Source organism: Pangasianodon hypophthalmus, chromosome 10 (genome assembly GCF_027358585.1).
Source record: "Pangasianodon hypophthalmus isolate fPanHyp1 chromosome 10, fPanHyp1.pri, whole genome shotgun sequence".
NCBI lineage: Eukaryota > Metazoa > Chordata > Actinopteri > Siluriformes > Pangasiidae > Pangasianodon > Pangasianodon hypophthalmus.
The window spans coordinates 3,838,881-3,857,794 of NC_069719.1; the positions used below are offsets into that span (position 1 = coordinate 3,838,881).

At 38.5% G+C, this 18,914-nt stretch overlaps 1 protein-coding gene across 4 annotated transcripts in view; it reads left to right on the forward strand.

Moving 5' to 3' along the window:
- ryr2b (ryanodine receptor 2b (cardiac)) overlaps positions 1-18,914 on the forward strand; it is an 89,706-nt gene that overhangs the window by 25,336 nt on the left and 45,456 nt on the right. For all 4 annotated transcript variants that reach the window (XM_053237643.1, XM_026944056.3, XM_034307866.2 and 1 more), the window contains exons 32-62: positions 110-269; positions 395-481; positions 874-1,100; positions 1,529-2,351; positions 2,544-2,744; positions 2,975-3,080; positions 3,206-3,349; positions 3,590-3,866; positions 4,354-4,468; positions 4,623-4,755; positions 5,660-5,763; positions 5,976-6,111; positions 6,194-6,380; positions 6,466-6,574; positions 6,664-6,784; positions 7,863-8,032; positions 8,453-8,676; positions 9,583-9,673; positions 9,760-9,900; positions 10,795-10,958; positions 11,588-11,666; positions 11,940-12,029; positions 12,193-12,330; positions 13,368-13,445; positions 13,569-13,644; positions 13,909-14,032; positions 14,481-14,596; positions 16,773-16,849; positions 17,117-17,238; positions 17,441-17,490; positions 18,263-18,323. In XM_053237643.1, the coding sequence (XP_053093618.1) occupies positions 110-269; positions 395-481; positions 874-1,100; positions 1,529-2,351; positions 2,544-2,744; positions 2,975-3,080; positions 3,206-3,349; positions 3,590-3,866; positions 4,354-4,468; positions 4,623-4,755; positions 5,660-5,763; positions 5,976-6,111; positions 6,194-6,380; positions 6,466-6,574; positions 6,664-6,784; positions 7,863-8,032; positions 8,453-8,676; positions 9,583-9,673; positions 9,760-9,900; positions 10,795-10,958; positions 11,588-11,666; positions 11,940-12,029; positions 12,193-12,330; positions 13,368-13,445; positions 13,569-13,644; positions 13,909-14,032; positions 14,481-14,596; positions 16,773-16,849; positions 17,117-17,238; positions 17,441-17,490; positions 18,263-18,323 (4,731 nt within the window). The remainder of the gene's footprint in view (positions 1-109; positions 270-394; positions 482-873; positions 1,101-1,528; positions 2,352-2,543; positions 2,745-2,974; positions 3,081-3,205; positions 3,350-3,589; positions 3,867-4,353; positions 4,469-4,622; positions 4,756-5,659; positions 5,764-5,975; positions 6,112-6,193; positions 6,381-6,465; positions 6,575-6,663; positions 6,785-7,862; positions 8,033-8,452; positions 8,677-9,582; positions 9,674-9,759; positions 9,901-10,794; positions 10,959-11,587; positions 11,667-11,939; positions 12,030-12,192; positions 12,331-13,367; positions 13,446-13,568; positions 13,645-13,908; positions 14,033-14,480; positions 14,597-16,772; positions 16,850-17,116; positions 17,239-17,440; positions 17,491-18,262; positions 18,324-18,914) is intronic.

Consider the following 18,914-nt stretch of genomic DNA (forward strand, 5'->3'; position numbering starts at 1 on the left):
CACTGTGGCTATAATATCATATCCCCCCCAAGGGACTGTAACAGAAATTATGCAGTGGTGTTATTGGTGCCAGGTTATTCTGATGCATGTCTGTTTGTATTCCTAACAGTATCAAGTGCAGTTGCTGTTACATGGTGTGTGCTGCAGACGGCAGTAGTCTCTCCAACAGCTGCAGTAGCATAAGGCTGGAGATTGGCTGTCTGGTTGACACTGCAACTGGATTTCTTAATTTTACTGCTAATGGAAAGGAGATGGGAATCTTCTATCAGGTAATTATTCCAATAGTTCTTGCAATGACTCGTTCTTGTTTGATAATTTGCCCCTTGAGCTTACCCTGATTATGTATTCTTCTAATTTTTATATATGTAATTGAATATGGAGTTTATTTCTTCAGGTGGAACCAGGCACTAAACTGTTCCCAGCAGTTTTTGCCAAAGCCACCAGTTCTGATGTCTTCCAATTTGAACTTGGACGAATTAAGGTAAATGCAGTTGAATCCTTTAGTCGGATAAGTTATCTAGATAATATCTATATACACCCAAATACTGTAGTATAGCAAAGGCATTTTGGCTTGTCCTTTTGGATTCAATTAAATTCAACTAAATTTTATTTGTGTAGGGCTTTTAACAATGGACATTGTCACAAAGCAGCTTTACAGAAATCCAGTTATAACATTGTAATTTAGACTTATTCAGTACTTTGGGAATGAAAAGGCTGCCAGAAAAGAAAAATCCACACTTTGTAAAATGGTTATGTTTCCTGTAATAAAAGATTCACACTATTGCCACTTAGTGGGAAGTTGAGGAGTTCCTTCCTCATACACTACCATCTGGTACTATTCTTTTAAAATTAGAACCAATACTTTCTCTGTAGGGGGCATGGCCATTGTCTGCTGGTTTGTTTCGGAGTGAGAGGAAAAACATGGAGCCTCAGTGTCCTCCCAGGCTTAATGTCCAATCCCTGATACCCATGAGGTGGACACGGCTTCCTGAACATGCGCTGCAGGTAGAGCTGACACAGCTTGAGGAGAGGCATGGCTGGAGGGCACAGTGCACCGAGAGTCTACAGTTCATGACCCTGCACATCCCTGAGGAGGACAGGTCAGAGGGCAATAAGCTATGTGGAAAAAGTGATCTATTTGACTAGATCGCCAAGTGGTGTAAAGACAGGATGTTGTTTGGTTGGGTGACCAGGTCCCAAAAAAGCATAACATTTTTACGGTGTTCTTTAAGGGTCAGTACTTGGCCCATTTTTGCTTCTTTGTATATGGTGCCAAAGGCGGCAAACTGTCATTTACTTTGGAATAAGACTTCACACCTATGCCGATGATATACTCCTAGCACATTTTCAGATCAGGTTCTACATTGTCTATCCAGCAAATTAGTTGATTATTCATTCAATATTCAACCAGAGTCATGTAGAATAGGTTTCATATAAAATCCCATTAACATACTTGTATGTATCTGAGAAGTAAATAATAGCATGTTATTGTTTTAAATGGAACTTTTCTGTTTGGTTCCTGTCCCAGGTGCATAGACATTCTTGAACTCTCTGAACTGGACAACTTGCTCAAGTTCCATGACCACACTCTTCGTCTCTATTCCGCCCTCTGTGCCCATGGAAATGTACCCGTAAGCCATGCCTTGTGCAGCCATATCGACCAGTCACAGCTTCTGTTTGCATTGTGCTGTTCTAGAATGCCTGGGAATCTGCGAACAGGTTTTTATGACCTATTAATGACTGCCCACCTCAGTGCCCATAGCAGTGCGAGGCAGGCTACCACCCACGAGTATATTGTGCCCATGACTGATGCCATGCGTACTATTACACTTTTTGAAAACAAGAGAAAGCAGCACAGCCTCCCAGGCAGTAACATCAACACCTCTCTACGACCAAGAATGTACTTCAGCTCACCTTGTTTTGTTAGAGCTAGCAGCAGCAGTTTTGATAATAGCTCCAAAACATCTGAGGATGGTTCCTGTCAACAGAGTCCTGAATTCCCACTGGATGTGCTGACAGCTGTAATGACAACCATGTTGGAGGAGGCAGTCCACTCAGTAGGGAAGAATATAAGGGACCCTGTGGGAGGCAGCATAGAGCTACTGCTTGTTCCTCTTCTCCAACTCCTCCACACACTCCTCCTCATGGATGTATATCATCACTCAGATCTGAGGGACGTGCTTTCCTTCATCCTTCCCTCTGCTTACATGAGGGAAAATAATGCAGGAGAATTGATGGATGGAGATGGAGAGAATGATTATGAGATAGAGGGGGAGGAGAAAGAAGGAAGAGCCCTTGCTGAACAAAGGACTTTGTTACAGATGAAGCTACCAGAAGCAGTTAAACTACAGGTACGCAAGACTATAATAACAGGTATGATAATAATTTTGCTGATGTTGTGAGTGTCCAGTGTAGCTCAGGTATAATTACTGATACAATCACTGGATTGCTAAATGTTCACGACATTCCATCTTTATAAGTTATTCAGGAGTTTTTTTAACTGTTTGATTTATTTGTGCTTTTCTGTCTCCACTCTCTCATAGTTGTGTCACCTGCTGCAGTATTTGTGTGACTGTCAGCTGCGTCACAGGGTCGAGTCCATAGTGACCTTCTCTGTTGACTTTGTGGGTCGTCTCCAGAGCAACCAGCGCTCTCGCTACATGGATGTCATGGAGGCGCTCAACATGTCTGCTGCTCTCACCGCCCGCAAGACCAAGGAGTTTCGCTCTCCACCTCAAGAACAGGTAACCAGGCAAAAGTCCAGAGTCAAAGATCACAGATAGTAACAGTGCAGAGTATATTTCAGAGTGGAATCAGTTCATACAATATCCTTGTATTCACAACAAAAGTATCTCTAAAGATCCTTTAGAAATGAATAGGAAAAGGTTCAATTCTCTACCAGAGGCTTTAAAACAGTTCATCCAATAAAAAGGACCAAATAAATTGAACTCTGAATACTGTCTTACTCCTTCAGATGAACATGTTGCTAAACTTCTGGGACAATGAGCAGGATTGCCCCTGCCCTGAGAAGATTAGAGAGTTGCTCTGGGATTTCCATCTGGACCTCAGGAGCCATTGTGGTAACTGACTAATCACAGGATTATATACTAACAATACAGCCAATAATATTTAGTATGGAAATATTTAATCCTCTTGTTTTGTTTACTAGTTGACCTAAACAAAAGTCTTTTGTTGTACTTAACAGGAGTTGAAACTGATGAAAATCTGGGTACTGAAGATGATGAGAATCAGCCTATCAGGAATCGATTAAGAGACCTCATGGACAAAATGTCTCGTCTGAAGAGGAGGATGTCTGGTGTGGTTGAAGAGAATGTTGTGGCTAAACCTGGTAGGAAATTCAAAACACAAGACTAGTTTAATGGCATGGAAATTTTAATAGGAAGGTCAAAATAATGATGATCCAAATGATGAAAATGTTATGAATTGTTATAGTGAGGGTGTGCATGGTTGTTAGTGCTTGCGATTTCTTACATCACTTTTATGCGATAAAATCTTTTGATCCCTTACTGTCTGTTTCCTGCTACGTCTCTCTGTTTCTCAATCCCATTCTCTCTATTTCTCTCTCCAGTTTCTCTTCAGAGGCTGATCTCAGACACTGTGATGCGTTGGGCTCATGAGGGTCCACTGGAGGACCCGGTTCTAGTACGGGCCGCATTTGGACTCCTGCACTGTCAGTATGCTGGCCTTGCTGGCAAAATGGCCAGTCCGTTGCAAAAAGCCTACTGCATCACTCAAAACTCAGCAGAGGACACACTTGGCCTGCAGGAGGCACTGGGACGGATCCGTTCACTACTTACAGCCAGAATGGGAATAGAAGAAGAGGAACTCATGATCCGAGGACTTGGGTAAGAGACAAGAGATAAGAGACCAAGACCAAGCTTCCTCATTGTTGTCTGTTGGACAAAATGTTTTAAAGTTCACTTAAACTCATAACACATAAACTCTGTACTTTTTTTTATTTAAGGCAAATCCAAAAGTTGTAATCAGAACAGAGGTCAAGACACAGGCAGGCAAAAATAAATGAGGATCATGCATAATCAGAAATAACGAAAACAGGCAAGGAAAACGAGAAGAATAGAAATTAAGGCTAGAACTTAACGAAACAAATTCATGCTAAGACTTGCAAAAAATAGCACGCAGAGGATATAAAAAGTCAAACACAAACTAATCAAAAACTAACACAGAACAAATGAATACAATCAGGAAATAAACCAATGACACGGCATGGACAAAGACAGGAAATGAGGTGTGCAGGGGAAACTGTGACAGCTGGAATTTGCAACCACCTCAGATCTGCTCATGTGTTTGGAACCAATACTCTTTCCTCTGTAGTGATATCATGAAAAATAAAGTTTTCTACCAGCACCCGAACCTCATGAGGGCACTGGGTATGCACGAGACCGTCATGGAGGTGATGGTTAACGTCCTGGGCACCAGAGAATCCAAGGTAGCTGTGCATTTCCATTTACAGCCATGTTTCTTTCAGTAAATGCAACATTCATTTTAAACTAACACATAGGCCTATTTCAGGAACTATGTAAATGTTCACATTGGATACATAATGTAATCTCATGTAAGAAAAAAATTCTCTCCCACATAAGGAAATCAGGTTTCCAAAGATGGTGGCCCACTGCTGCCGTTTCCTGTGTTATTTTTGCCGGATCAGCCGCCACAACCAGAAAGCCATGTTTGATCACCTGAGCTACCTATTGGACCACAGCAGCGTTGGACTTGGTACGCTCGCTAATCACTACACTACTGATGATTCTCCATGGTCACATGGGTTTAAATGTGTTTATGTAATCTGTGGTTTACATTATCATTGTTAACATGACATACACCTTTAAAATTCTAGATAAGCTTCTGAACTTACTAACTAGAGACTGACAGTCAACAGTAATTAATTACTCACATTAAAATATGGGGAAAATGTGAAAGTGGAACTTTGTTTGTACACATTAATTCTCTGCCAGGTCAGGTCATGGTTACATATTTTGAGGCGTGCTGTGAGCATGAAGCTAATTCATTAGTTGTTACTCCTGAGCCAACTTAATAATTTGGCATTTGGTTAAACCAATGTTAAATGGGGAGAAAATTATTTCCTTAACATTTCTAAATTAATATAGTTAATATTGTCAGGGCAGTTTCTGAACCTTTGGGGGCCCTGAACAACATCCTACTACTGCTTATCAACCTGAGAACACTATTGCCACAGTGAAGCATGGTGGTGGTAGCATCATGTTGAGAATTACCCTTGGCCTCTTCCAGGAACAGGTGTATTTATATAGTATTAAAATCATGTGACACTTTCAACTCCATTCAACTAACTATGTGACTTCCGATGGCAATTGGTTGCATCAGAACTAATTTAGGGGCTTTACAGCAATATGAGAGAACATTTATGTAATCACTACTTAGTTTTTTAATTTGTCAATAATTTCTAACTATATGATTTTGCAACTATATGACTTCCCCCCACGTTTCAAAATTATGGGCTAGTTTGCAGACTCATGACAATTTCCAGGTTGTAACACTACAAAATGTAATGTAATACTTTTGCAAGCCACTGTATCTAAAAACAGCTCTACTGTCTGTCGTTATTTGTAATGTGAGAAGTTTAACCCTCATGTTTCCTCAGCATCACCTTCCATGCGAGGCTCAACTCCTCTGGACGTGGCTGCGGCTTCTGTAATGGACAACTACGAGCTGGCATTAGCGCTAACAGAGCCAGACCTGGAGAAGGTCAGAACCACTGGCATTTACTGTATCTTCTCATACATTCTTTGGTCTGGCTATATTTTATAAAATGATGTGTAGGAAGTGTGTTCAGTACGTCAGGCTCAACCTCAGTGGTTCTTGGCATGGACTAAAAATCTTAAACCTATTGTTGAATTATTCACACACCATGCTACATATGCTTTAACAATATTTATCCTCCTGTTGTGTTCCTGTAGGTGGTGCAGTATTTGGCAGGCTGTGGTCTGCAGAGTTGTACGTTGCTGCTGTCTAAAGGATACGCAGACATCGGCTGGAATCCTGTCGAAGGCGAGCGATACTTGGACTTATTGCGCTTTGCTGTCTTCTGCAATGGTGAGAGAACAGTGAAATCACTTTTTAACCATGATCCACTCACCTTTAAAGGACTATTAATGGACTTGCTATCCTTGTGCAGGTGAAAGTGTGGAAGAGAACGCATACGTCGTCGTCCGGCTCCTGATTCGCCGCCCTGAATGCTTTGGCCCCGCCCTCCGATTAGAGGGAGGAAACGGTCTCTTAGCAACCATGGAGGAAGCCATCAAGATCTCAGAAGAGGAGAGCGGAGAGTGTTTTTCTAAAGCCTACAAGTCCAGTAGCACACTGTTAGTTACTGTTTGCTCTCTTTCTTTCTGCTTATGTTTTTTAATTGTCTGACAAACTGGTTTTATTAATTCCTCACTCATGCAGTGACATTCTTGATGACGAAGATGATGATGTCATCCACATGGGGCATGCCATCATGACCTTTTACTCCGCTCTTATAGACCTGCTGGGCCGCTGCGCTCCAGAGATGCATGTGAGTGATCATTATAGAAATAATGTAATTAAAATATTAAAAAAATATTACAATCAAAGTTGATTATTTAAATATGTGTATGTGTGTAGCTGATAGAGGCTGGTAAAGGTGAAGCTGTTCGTATAAGGGCCATCTTGAGATCTCTGATCCCTGTGGAGGACCTGGAGGGAGTCATCAGCATCCCTTTCCCGCTCCCTTTTCTGGACAAAGGTGCACCGTCAGTTTCCTTTCACTATGGCAATAGACCCTGGTTGCAAAATCATAGCAGGAGACTATAGTGATTTTAAAGAATCTGCCATAATATGGTTTCTAAAATGTCACACTATGTCACACTAGATGCCAGATTTGGACAAATTACCAAGCCAAAAGAAGACAATTGTGGTTACAAATGTCCCACAACCAATTAGGAGGGATAATGGTCTGAGGAGCTCTGTCTTTGCAGGACACATTTCATCTAAGCTATTTAGCTTGTTATCATATCAGTGAAGTTATCTTGCTATTAAGAAGTTAACATGCTTAGCTTGCTAGTTATAACTTACCTAATTTATATTGCATTAACAGACTTACGTAGCTTGCCTAAAATCTTCATCAAGAAACTAGCTAGCTAATATTAGGTAGCTAGGTCATGTTCTTACTGAGGAGTTGTCGTTAACGGACATGTTCAGATAGCTAACTTTGTTCAACTAAACCTGCTGAACCTGCTTGGTGAATGATGAATGAGTCCTTCTGGTCAATTACTTTGTTTAGTTACAAAAGTTTAAGTCATATTTGTAACTAATCCTGATTTTGGTCAAGATTTGCTCCTTTAATGTTGTCTAATGTCTAATGAATCAGTGAAACTGATTTATTCAGAGCTGAAAGTTCCCAGCTTTTCAGTTTGGCTGTTTTTTTTTTTTTTTTTAAAAACTTGGATTGACTTAAACTTCAAGAGTTACTGAAAAATGGAAAATTTAAGAACATTTAATGAATGTGCAAGATGTAGCATGGTCCATGTGATTGCACTTGCGTGTGAATTTAAAGGGTGAACTTGGAATATTGGCCCAAATAGCACTTCATATTTTGCTATTGAAGTCAATGCATCTTAAAAACTAAATACCAATAAAGAGATTTATCAACTTACTTTGTCATTTCTTCTCAATTATTAAAAAGGTTGCTAAATTTTAAAGATAAAAATAAATAATGACTTTTATGTGTTGGTGTGGTGATATAAACTGGAACCATAATGAAAAAATAAGTGTAAAAAGGAATTGAATCTTCAGTAAAGGATATTCTTTTTGGTTTCTTTCAGATGGTTGCATAATGGAGCCGGACATGTCCAGGTGCTTCTGTCCAGATCACAAGGCATCCATGGTGCTATTTCTGGACCGAGTCTATGGAGTCCAGGACCAAAACTTCCTCCTCCACCTCCTTGAGAAAGGCTTTCTGTCAGATCTGCAAGCTGCTGTTAGCATGGATAATGTGAGGCCCCCAGTAATATGACTAATATGTAACATAAAAGCACTCAAAGACTAATACAATGATATATGAATGAGAAGATGGCAGACATTGAAATAAACCTAATAGGAGTTTAGTATATTGCCAATATACTGCTGAATATATGAATAGTCCTAGGTATAATTAGCACATTAATCACTGCAGTTTTGGTTTAATTTTGCAATATGGCTTCCACACTCATTATTCATAAGCTTCTAAAATAGCACTTGATCCAATACATTCTATTATTTTGCATTTTATTTTTTTATATCATGCACTAAAAGATAATTGTGCACACAATTTATTGAAGCCACAATATTATAAATCGAGGTTATAAAAAATGTGTGTGGAGTGTCCTACAATATTTGGAATAATCTCTCTCTTTCTTTCTCCATCTCTCTGTAGAGCGGACTGGGTGGTACAGACATGGCGCTGGCTCTGAACCGATACTTGTGCGGGTCCGTGCTGCCGTTGTTGAGTAAGTGCTCATCGCTGCTATGTGGCCTTCCTCTTTTTAGGACAGGAACAGTGGAAGACTTCCTACAAGCACTCTACCATCTCTCTAAAGCCAGCAGCCTCACCAAAGCCCAGCATGACGCCATCCAGACCTGCCTGCTTTCTGTGTGTGGGTGAGTTCTAGTGTCACACTACGTAGTTCCACATCAGGTACCGCTGTTTACATTTACTTTGATACTGTACTTAAGTATCTTGATTTTTACTTCCACCTAATAAATTTACTTCCAACATTTCAAAAGAAAACACCCTACTTCCTACAAACACCACCACATTTCTCTAAAATCGACGTTATAGCATCAGATGGCTTCAACGAGTTGATCTAAATTCCTGACATCGAAATTTGAATAAATGTGACAGTGAGAATGAGAATGAGACAGCATCATAATGCTTATCTTGTGAAGCATTTTTTTATTAATAAAATTACAGACAACACTTACTTAAATTGACCTTCTTCAGTCAGCATTTTTTAATGGAGAGCTCAGAAAAGCAACTTAATCATGTGATTTATTATGTTTTATTATTATGATTTATTATTACTACAGATATATTTCATATATGTTTATATATTGTCGTAACTTTTGAACTTAAGTCTCTGACTCTGAATACGGTATCTAGTGTGTATCGTTAGAGTTCTTATCATGCTTGCTAACATTTGAGAGATTAGGAATAGAGCTATTGTTATTTAACCTTAGCTAATGTTTTCAAACGTTCCTCAAATTCTTGGTAAAAAAAAAAAAGCCACTAATTTACCATCAGCAACTTTTTGTTTTGTGGTGTCTCTTTCTTATCTGAATCTTTCTTGTGCTTTTAGAGTTTATACTTTCCTACTTTATATTGAGAAAAGAATTTGAAGCTGTACTTCTACTTTTATGAGAGACTTTATTTAGATCAGTATTGCACTTTTATTTGAGTGGAGATCTACTTTACCACCTCGACTCCTGACATCAGTGTGTGTGTGGATCTATTTGTGTGTCAGTGTATTTATGTGTATTTATGTGTGTATTTATATTATATTACAGAAAACTGAAGCCGTCCCTGTTGCAGCCCCTACTGCGAAATCTCACGGTTGACGTCCCACAGCTGTCCGAGAACACCAAGATGCCACTTAAGGTCTTCATTATTATCTTAAGCTCTTGCAGATTTAAGAACCACTCCATCTTTTATTTTTCTAATTTTTTTGACACTCTTGTCTACAGCTTCTGATGGATCATTATGAGCAGAACTGGAAGTACTACTGCCTGACTGGTGGACATGGTGGTTTGGGCTCCGCCTCGGAGGAGGAGCTTCATCTCACCAGGAAGCTGTTTTGGCATGTTTTCAGAGCATTGACCAAAAAGGTTTGTTTTAGGAACTGGGCTAAACCTTGACAGGAGTGTTGTACAATACACTTGTGGATTGTGTTTTTCATTGAAATACATAAATAGCAGTGAATATAAGCCAAGAAAAATACATACATATACAAAATGATTCTTTGTAGTAATGTTTGGGGAAGATGTGAGAGCTTTAATGGTGACAAAGAAGGACTTTTCAACACTAAAGAGACAAACGGTTGTAATGGATACAAACAATACATAAATAGTTAATGTTCCATTAAAAACAATCAGGGACATGATTGAAAAATAAAACCTGTTGGAATGTGGCCAGGAATCTGATGTATGGGATTATAGAGGGAAAGAAGAACCTAACCTAAAGATTACAAGTTCAGACTTTCACAGTTGATTATTGTTTTCAAGTTTAAAATCAACATCAGGAATGACTCACAAACTCACAAAATACAGCGTCTGAACTTCAACAAACATCAGTGGAACTACAACTGAAATCATTAGACGGTACATGAGGAGACAGTACTGGTTTTTCTCCAGGCAACACTGCACCAAATATTTATTGTGGAGGTGCCAATAATTTTGATTTGCAGAGAACAAATGTACTATGTTTATGTAATAATTTTATTTTTAGATTGTCAGTAATTGCACACATTATTAATTTTATTGTGGCACTTTTGCATAAAAGGGTGCCAATAATTTTGTCGTTGACTGTGTGATGAGATCACACAGTGCGACCCAAATACTGTGGTTTGTTTTTTGCTAAATTGCTGCCCAATGAGACATGAAAGGATAATATTGTAAATTATATATAAAACTGTAATATATGCACATGGCTATCCTACATTTTGGTACATGTCTATATATAAAGTCGACCATCATTTGCTGTTTTTAATTTTGTTTCTCCAGCCGTATGATGCTGAGCTGTTTGAGCTGTCCGTTGGATGTCTGGTTGGCGTGTCTGGTGCTGTTCCTCCTGATCACGTCAACGTCACCTGCACATCTGGCCTGGACACACACTCCTCACTGGACTCAGAGGGACGCTTCTGTCCTCAACCTCTGGACACGTCCAAGTAAGAACTCATGGGATTGACCTTCATGTTATTCAGCAGTTTCTATCCTATCCTAAATACACAATATAGCATCTTAATTAGTATTAATTATATTACAGCACTGTTGAATTCTCGATTCTGATCATGAAGTTTTCTGTAAGGAGACGTTTATTTAACATTTATGGAAGGAGTCTCCAGTGTCAATGTCAGTGCAGGAAGTTTGTAAAGACATGACAAGCTGTTTTTTTTGCCTTAGTAACTTCATAGATAGAGAGAAAAGAAAGGCTGGTGAAGGAACGACAATTTGTAGCTGTTATAAGTGGAAATAACTTGTTGCACAAATCTTCCCCAACATGAAATGTTACTATAAATGGATAAAAAAGATATGTCCTTCTTTAGAATAGTTTGAAATGGTTAGTTTTGGGAAATGGCTTGGTTTAAGAGGAATAAAAAGTTTGGGACATGCTGTTATAGGAAAATAATCACTGTTGGGGTGATAACAGTAGCTGCTTTATAACACCTCTCTTTGGTTGATTATTTTCCTATAACATCACAACATGAAGTGTTTTATTTCTTATATACTAGATAATGGATTTATATCGTTTGGTATAATGATTAATTTTCTGTTGTTGTTGTATTTTTTTCCCCAGTGTAATAGTGCCTGAGGGATTGGAGTATGTGGTGAATAAATACGCAGAACACACACATGAGAAGTGGTCACTTGAGAAGGTAAGAGGGAAGTAACTATAACCAGATAAAATGTACAACGGTTGTTTTTTTATGAATAAAAATTGTAAATGTTAATAAATCGCTGTGGCATGTGATGAATAAAACTCATCAGAACATGCTATTATAGAAAAATAATCAACTTCAGGGTGGAAGAGTAACTCTGCTTCATTACACCACCGTGTTGTTGATTATTTTCCTATAACAGCATGTCACCATGTGTTTTATTCCTTATATAATCTATAACTCTGCATGTTTAATGTTGTTTGTTTGCAGTTTGCTAATGGATGGGTTCATGGAGAGCAGATGTGTGAAAGTGCTAAAGTTCACCCACTCCTGAAGCCCTACAGAGCCTTATCAGAGCGAGTGTGTAACACACACACACACACACACACACACACACACACATAGCTCAGTAAATCCTAAGTAAGTCTAAAAATCCTCTTTTCTGTTCAGTTCGATTATGTTGTTGTCCTTGTTTTTTTTTAAAGTGTCATATATTTTTCTTTCTCATGTTTCTGGGTTTTAGGATAAAGAAAACTACAGAGTGGCCATTAAAGAGACAGTGAAAAGCATGCTGGTCTTGGGCTGGACCATTGAGAGGTCAAGAGAGGGGGATGCGAGGGACCTCCATCACCTATCCAGGAGGATCTCACAGTCTGGCCAGGTGATGGATCATTTCAAAAAACATGAGTTATAAACCCATAGATTTAATGAACTCATAGATGTTTATGTAACATTTATGGAAGGAGTCTCCAGTGTCAGTGCTTTGTAACAGTCACAGGTAAAGCTGTAACTAAGTTTTCCAACACAGGAAAGTCTCTTTAAGCTTGCAGGCATCTATATGTGACAAACATGGTACCATTCCATTTCAATACTTTAAGTCCAAAGCAGGACGGCGAGTCTCACAGGCTAGTTCAAGAGCTGTGAGTATGAAAAAAAAAATCTGGAAAATCTGGAATTCAGAAAAAGACAGATAATGTTTGTAATGGTTGCATTGTTTTCTGTCGCATCCCAAATTGAAAAACAGTGCACTTAACAGTATATAAAAATTGTATATGTGTGTATGTCTAAAGGCCGTGCTATTTAACCATACAGTTAGTAGACTAGATTGCGGTTTGGGACACCTTAATGGGACGCCTTAAATGATCAGCTGTTGTTGAAAATGGTTTGAAGAGACACTGTAGAATGTTGAAAACAAATACTACAATGTGTGATATTGCTGACATTATACTCCAGTAACCGAGAATGTAGCACTAAATGCCAAAAGTGTGGCATTTATTCTACCTATATGTTTAAATGAAACTAAAAATAGGAATTTTTTTAAAAATCTGAAATATCTTTGTGATGAGCTTCAGATCACCCACAGAGCTGTTAGAATGAACTCTTCTTGGATTTCAATTCAATGCAATTTTATTTATATAGCACTTTTAACAATGGACATTGTCCCAAAGACATAAATCTGGATATGACATTTAAGTTCAAATTTATAATTTGTCCCCATTGAGCAATCCAGAGGCAGTGATGGCAAGGACAGTTAAACATTTGTGTGATGCTAGAAACTGTGAAATGATCTAGTTAATCAATACTAGCATTGTATACTATGCATGGCACAAAAAACATCCATAAATGCATACTGAGTTCAAATGCGGTTTAAAGTAATAGATTTGAAATTAATCCTGTTTATTTCCTCCCTGCGTGCAGCTGTCATTTGAAGGAACCTCTATGTTCAGTCCCAAACCCGCAGACACCAGCAGCATCACACTGACCTGGGATCAGTATGTAAGTCTGTTCAGTTCAGTTTTCTAATTTATTTTTCAGTTCAGTGAATGTGAGAGAGAAAAAAGAGAAGTCTCTCTCTCTCTCTCTCACACACACACACACACACCTTTCTCTTTACTGCAGGCTATGGCAGAACAGCTGGCAGAAAACTACCACAACATCTGGGCCAAGAGAAAACTCCAGGAACTACAGGCTAAAGGTTTTTATTCATATATTCAGCACTTACACTATGCCAAATGCCCCTTCACCCATGGAATAGCCCATACATTTTTTTTCCAAGTAGATTAAATAGTATGGTCATCTGTGTAACTGTCCTTGTTGCAGGTATTTATGGTACTTTATCTTAAAATTGGACATTTTTCATAGCATTAATAATTTTGTCACAGTCAGGTAACATTGCTTTAAAAAGACTCTGGACCTCATGTGTAATGATACTGACAGTGTGATAATGTTGTGTGTCCAGGAGGAGGCAGTCACGCACTGCTGGTGCCGTACGACTCTCTGAGTGGCCGAGAGAAGAGCCGAATCCGAGAGAGAGCGCAGGACGTCCTGAAGTTCTTCCACATCAATGGATACACCGTGTGGAGGTAAGGGTGGAAATACTTATGCTGAAGACAGAACATGAACAACACCAATACAAACACTATCAGAGAAAATAAAATAAGTACAAATGTAAACGTTCACAGAATTATTAGTGTTGACTAATTAATTATAGCATGATTTAGGACATTTAAAGCAACAGTTTCTAAAAAAGTATATCTATATTTTATCTATATCTATCTATCTATCTATCTATCTATCTATGTATGCATGTATCTATTTTGGAAAAAAAATCCATTTTACTGTTGTTCCACTTTGAGCTAAACAGATGAGAAGATTTAATTTAATAAATTAAAATATGAAAAGCCCAATGAGTAAATATGAATATAAATATATAAAATAGAGTCCATGTCCATTCCAGTTAGGGGCTTGACTCCACTTTATCTGTGCTTTTGTTGTGATTAAAATGTGAAATTGTGTATTTGTGTCTTCCAGAGAAAGAAAACCTACCGAGTCAGATTGTCCCTCCATCTCAGGCCGCTTTGCGTACCGTCTCCTCCAGCAGGCGCTCTCCTGTACTGAACAAGCGCAGGAAAAGATGCTGGAGCTGGGTGAGAAGTACACACTATACTACTGTCTACTACCCTGACCTCTGTATGTTTCATAAATTATAGAAACAAAGGCAGAATTATACGCAAATAATACTGAAGGTGAGAGCACACCATATTTTTCTAATGTGCAACAACAAGGTGAAGGAGGAGATCGCTGAAAAACAAACAAATATTCTTTTAATAGTACCTTATCATAACACACATCTAATCAAACAATTTCAATATGTAAGGAATAAAACACTTAGGGGCATGCTGTTAATGTTAATGTTACCACACCATATTCGATCATTTTACGATAACAACACACATTTTATTCCTCTTATACCACAGCAGTTTCCCAACGATTGCCAATACAGCAATTTTGTATTGATTAATCAAGTACTTTTTATTCATTTATAGTTACTTTTTTGTTGTGGAACATCTGCAAAACATGTTAGTTCCTGTTCTCACTTACATTATAGCCGTTATAAACAGTCGCTCCCTCACCAGCATCTCTCTCTTTCTCACTCTCTCTCTTGAAGTTAATATGAAAAAAAAGCAAAAAAAATTGCAGCTTTCCATGTTAAACACATCTGTCCTGAAGATGTCGGAAGAAGATTACAAAGCACTCACACTGGAGACTAAATAAACATCTCCTCTCAAAAACGTCACCATATCAAACATATTTTTTAATCTATTTATGTGGAGCATCTGTCTTACAAGGCGCTGTGTAAGATACTATAGAAGCGATAACATATTCAAAAGAGCGCATCAATATTTTGTAAACCTGTCAGAGCTGTAAACTACTGTCAGAGCTGCGGCTATAGACAATTAATCAACACCTTCTGACCAATCAGTATCGTGTATTCAACAGTGCTGTGGTATACATGGACTCCTGGATGCTATTATATTTATTCACACATCCAAAAATAGTCATCCTTACAGCATTCCACTAATATACTGCAAGGTGCTATGTGCTGGCACACTGTACAAGATTTATCAGATTTGAATCTAAAATTCAAATTTGAAAACTCAGTTCTACAGGAATGGTTTTATATATATATATATATTCAGGGGCTCAAAGGTATTTGGACAATTGACTGACAGGAAGTTAATTGACCAGGTGCGGTCCATTTCCTCATTACTTCAAGACAAATGAAGCAGATAAAAGGTGTGGAGTTGATATCAGGTATTGAGTTGGCATTTGGCAGCTGTTCGACTGGAGCTACCAATATGAAGTCCAAAGTCCAATCTCAGTGCAAGTGAAGGAGGCCATCATTAGGCTGAAAAAACAACATAAATCTATAAGAGAGATAGCAAAAACCTTAGGTGTGGCCAAATCTACAGTTAGGTACATTCTTAAAAAGAAAGAAAGCAATGGTGAGCTCAAAAACATTGAAAGGCCTGGAAGACCATGGAAAACAACTAAAGTGGATGATCGTAGAATCCTTTCCTTGGTGAAGAAAAACCCCTTCACAACATTAACAAAAGTCATGAATACTATGGAGAAGGTAAGCGTACCATTGTCAAAATCTACAATCAAGAGACGCCGTCATGAATGTAAATACAGAGGGTTTACAACAAGGTGCAAATCACTGGTAACATTCAAGAACAGGAAAGCCAGATTAGACTTTGCCAGAAAACATCTACAAAAGCCTCAAATGTTCTGGAATAAGATTCTTTGGACTGATGAAACCAACATTAACTTGTACCAGAATGATGGGAAGAGAAAAGTATGGCAAAAGAAAGGAACAGCTCATGATCCAAAGTATACCACATCGTGTGTCAAACATGGTGGAGGCAGTGTTATGGCATGGGCATGTATGGCTGCCAATGGAACGGGCTCACTGGTGTTTATTGATGAAAGACCCACAAACAAGCAGCTACTGAAGGTGGCTGCAGTGAAGGCCTGGCAAAGCATCTCCAGGGAGGAAACTCAGAATTTGAGTTTTGAGAACATGGGCTCCAGACTTCAGGCAGTCATTGACCAAGTATTAAAATTATGGTTATATTTACAATTATGTCACTTTGTCCAAATACCTTTGAGCCCCTGAAAATGGAGGTACTTTGTTGAAAATGGCTGTAATTCCTAAATGGTAAATGCCATATTTTTGTGGAACCTCTTAAAATAAAGCTGAAAGTCTACACTTCAATCACATGTGTGTGTGTGTGTGTGTGTATGTGTGTATCTTTCCAGAGGTTGCTCAGGCTAGAGGGAAAATGGGAAAGGCAGAGAAAGTGTGTCACGATCAACAGATGTGTTTCTTCATCAAGGTTAGTACATACAGTCCACTCTGTGTTTTGGTTTCAGGCTTCATGGTTAAACTAAAAAACATGACAGTAGCATCTAGTGAAATCTTCTAAAACACAGTGCTTCTAAAACACACACACACACACACACACACACCAAGCTATAGTTGCAAGGTTCCAATAATGTTAATAAAAGTGATATAGTATGCAGCCCTAATGACAGCTGAATGTTATAAAACCTCTCTCTCTCTCTCTCTCCCTCTCTCTCTCTCTCTTTCTCTCTCCTTTTAGATTTTATTGCCTTTAATTGATCAGTATTTTAAAAATCATCATCTCTACTTCCTGCCCAATGTGATGTGTTCTCTTAGCAGCACTGCTCATGCTTCCAATAAAGAGAGAGAGATGGTTTCTAGGTAATGAAGCACTTTTATGGCAGACATAATTTTGTGTGTGTGTGTGTGTGTGTGTGTGTGTGTGGCTGATCATACATCTGCATCTTCTTTCTCATGTCCAACGTCCCATGGCTTTCTCTGTCATTACACTTTTGAACCTGTGTCCATCTCCTCTTCTTTTGTTTCCTTCTTCCACATTTTCTTTTTCTTTTTTCCTCCTCAGTTTGTTTTGTAAGCTGGCAGCTCTCACCAGACGCAGGATTTCTCTGTTCGGTAAGAGGCTGGCACGAAAGAATCATACTTACGCACTTCGCTTTGTTTCCATCATGACTTTTTCTTTGCTCCATTTTCACTTTCATACTTAAGTATTTTAGCCTTTAATTTATTATTGCAGTTTAACACAAAAGCATATTTTACATTGAGAAGATGTGGTAATTTAACGTTAATGGAAGGAGTCTCCAGTGTCAGTCTCCAGTGCTTCGAAACAGACTCTCAGTTTTCACACACAGGACAGGCTTCAGAAAAGAGGAGTTCATGCTTTGTGGTTTCTTGGTAACATGACTAGCTGCATTTTTTTGTCAAAACTTTGAGAGAGAGAGAGAGCGAGAGAGAGGGAGACAAACAGATGCTTATATGGGAACTGCAATTAATTAATTCTGCAATTAATTATTTCTGCAATTAATTACAGATAATAACATAGATAGCTAGATAACTAATGCGTTAGCTTCATATAATGCCTGTCAGACAGCTAAACTGGTTAAATGCTAAACAAACACAAATATGCCAGTTTGTATGAGGAAACAGTTATGATAATAAAATATTTTTCAGACGCAGCAGTTAGAGCTAGTGTCCACTGTAACAGGATTGTGCATGTTGAACATATTTTATTGCATATTAATGCTTTATTTGGATATTATTGAATGCTAGTCACATGTACAACTTGAATTTTTGTGCTAAATCTAGGATAGCTGGTGTAGTACATAGCTCAGTGTGGACTGGGTTTGAGTTATTATCTTTAAGATTTATTTTTATTTTATTTTCTTAGAGAAAGATGCTCAATGTGTGGTGAGCTGTCTGCAGATCCTGGCACGCTCTCTGGATGCGAAGTAAGTGGTGCTGTAATGGTCACTTTGTCACTCTGTGTGCTAACCAGCTTATAGTCTTGAGTATAGACTTGAGAATAAGCCTGTATTAAGAAAGTATATGTACACGTCCAGCTTAGGGTCACTAATTTGTAATTTGGTTTATTTATTATTATAATGCAAATTCGTAGAATTGATAGATTTATTTACCTTATTACTTACCTGCTTATTCATAGAGTTACTTACCTGTTATCTGTACTTGCCTGAACATCTTCCCAGCAGGAAGCAGTATTGAGCTTAGACTGCCAGTCTGGAGGGAAAAATGGTCACTCAGCTTAGCTTATACCTGTAGGCAGGTAGGGACCTTTATACAGGAAATAGTATCCAGCTTAGATTGCCAGTCTGTATGGAAAAAGTTTTCAACTACATTGTCAGTCACATTGTTCCAAATCCTGCTGATGGAACGCATCTGCAAAACATGATGCTACCAGCACCATGCTTCAGTGTGGGAATGATGCTCTAGTCACTGAACCTAACTTATACCTGTGGGCAGGTAGGGTACTTTATACAGGAAGTAGTATCCAGCTTAGGCTACCAGGATCCTGCTTAGACTAC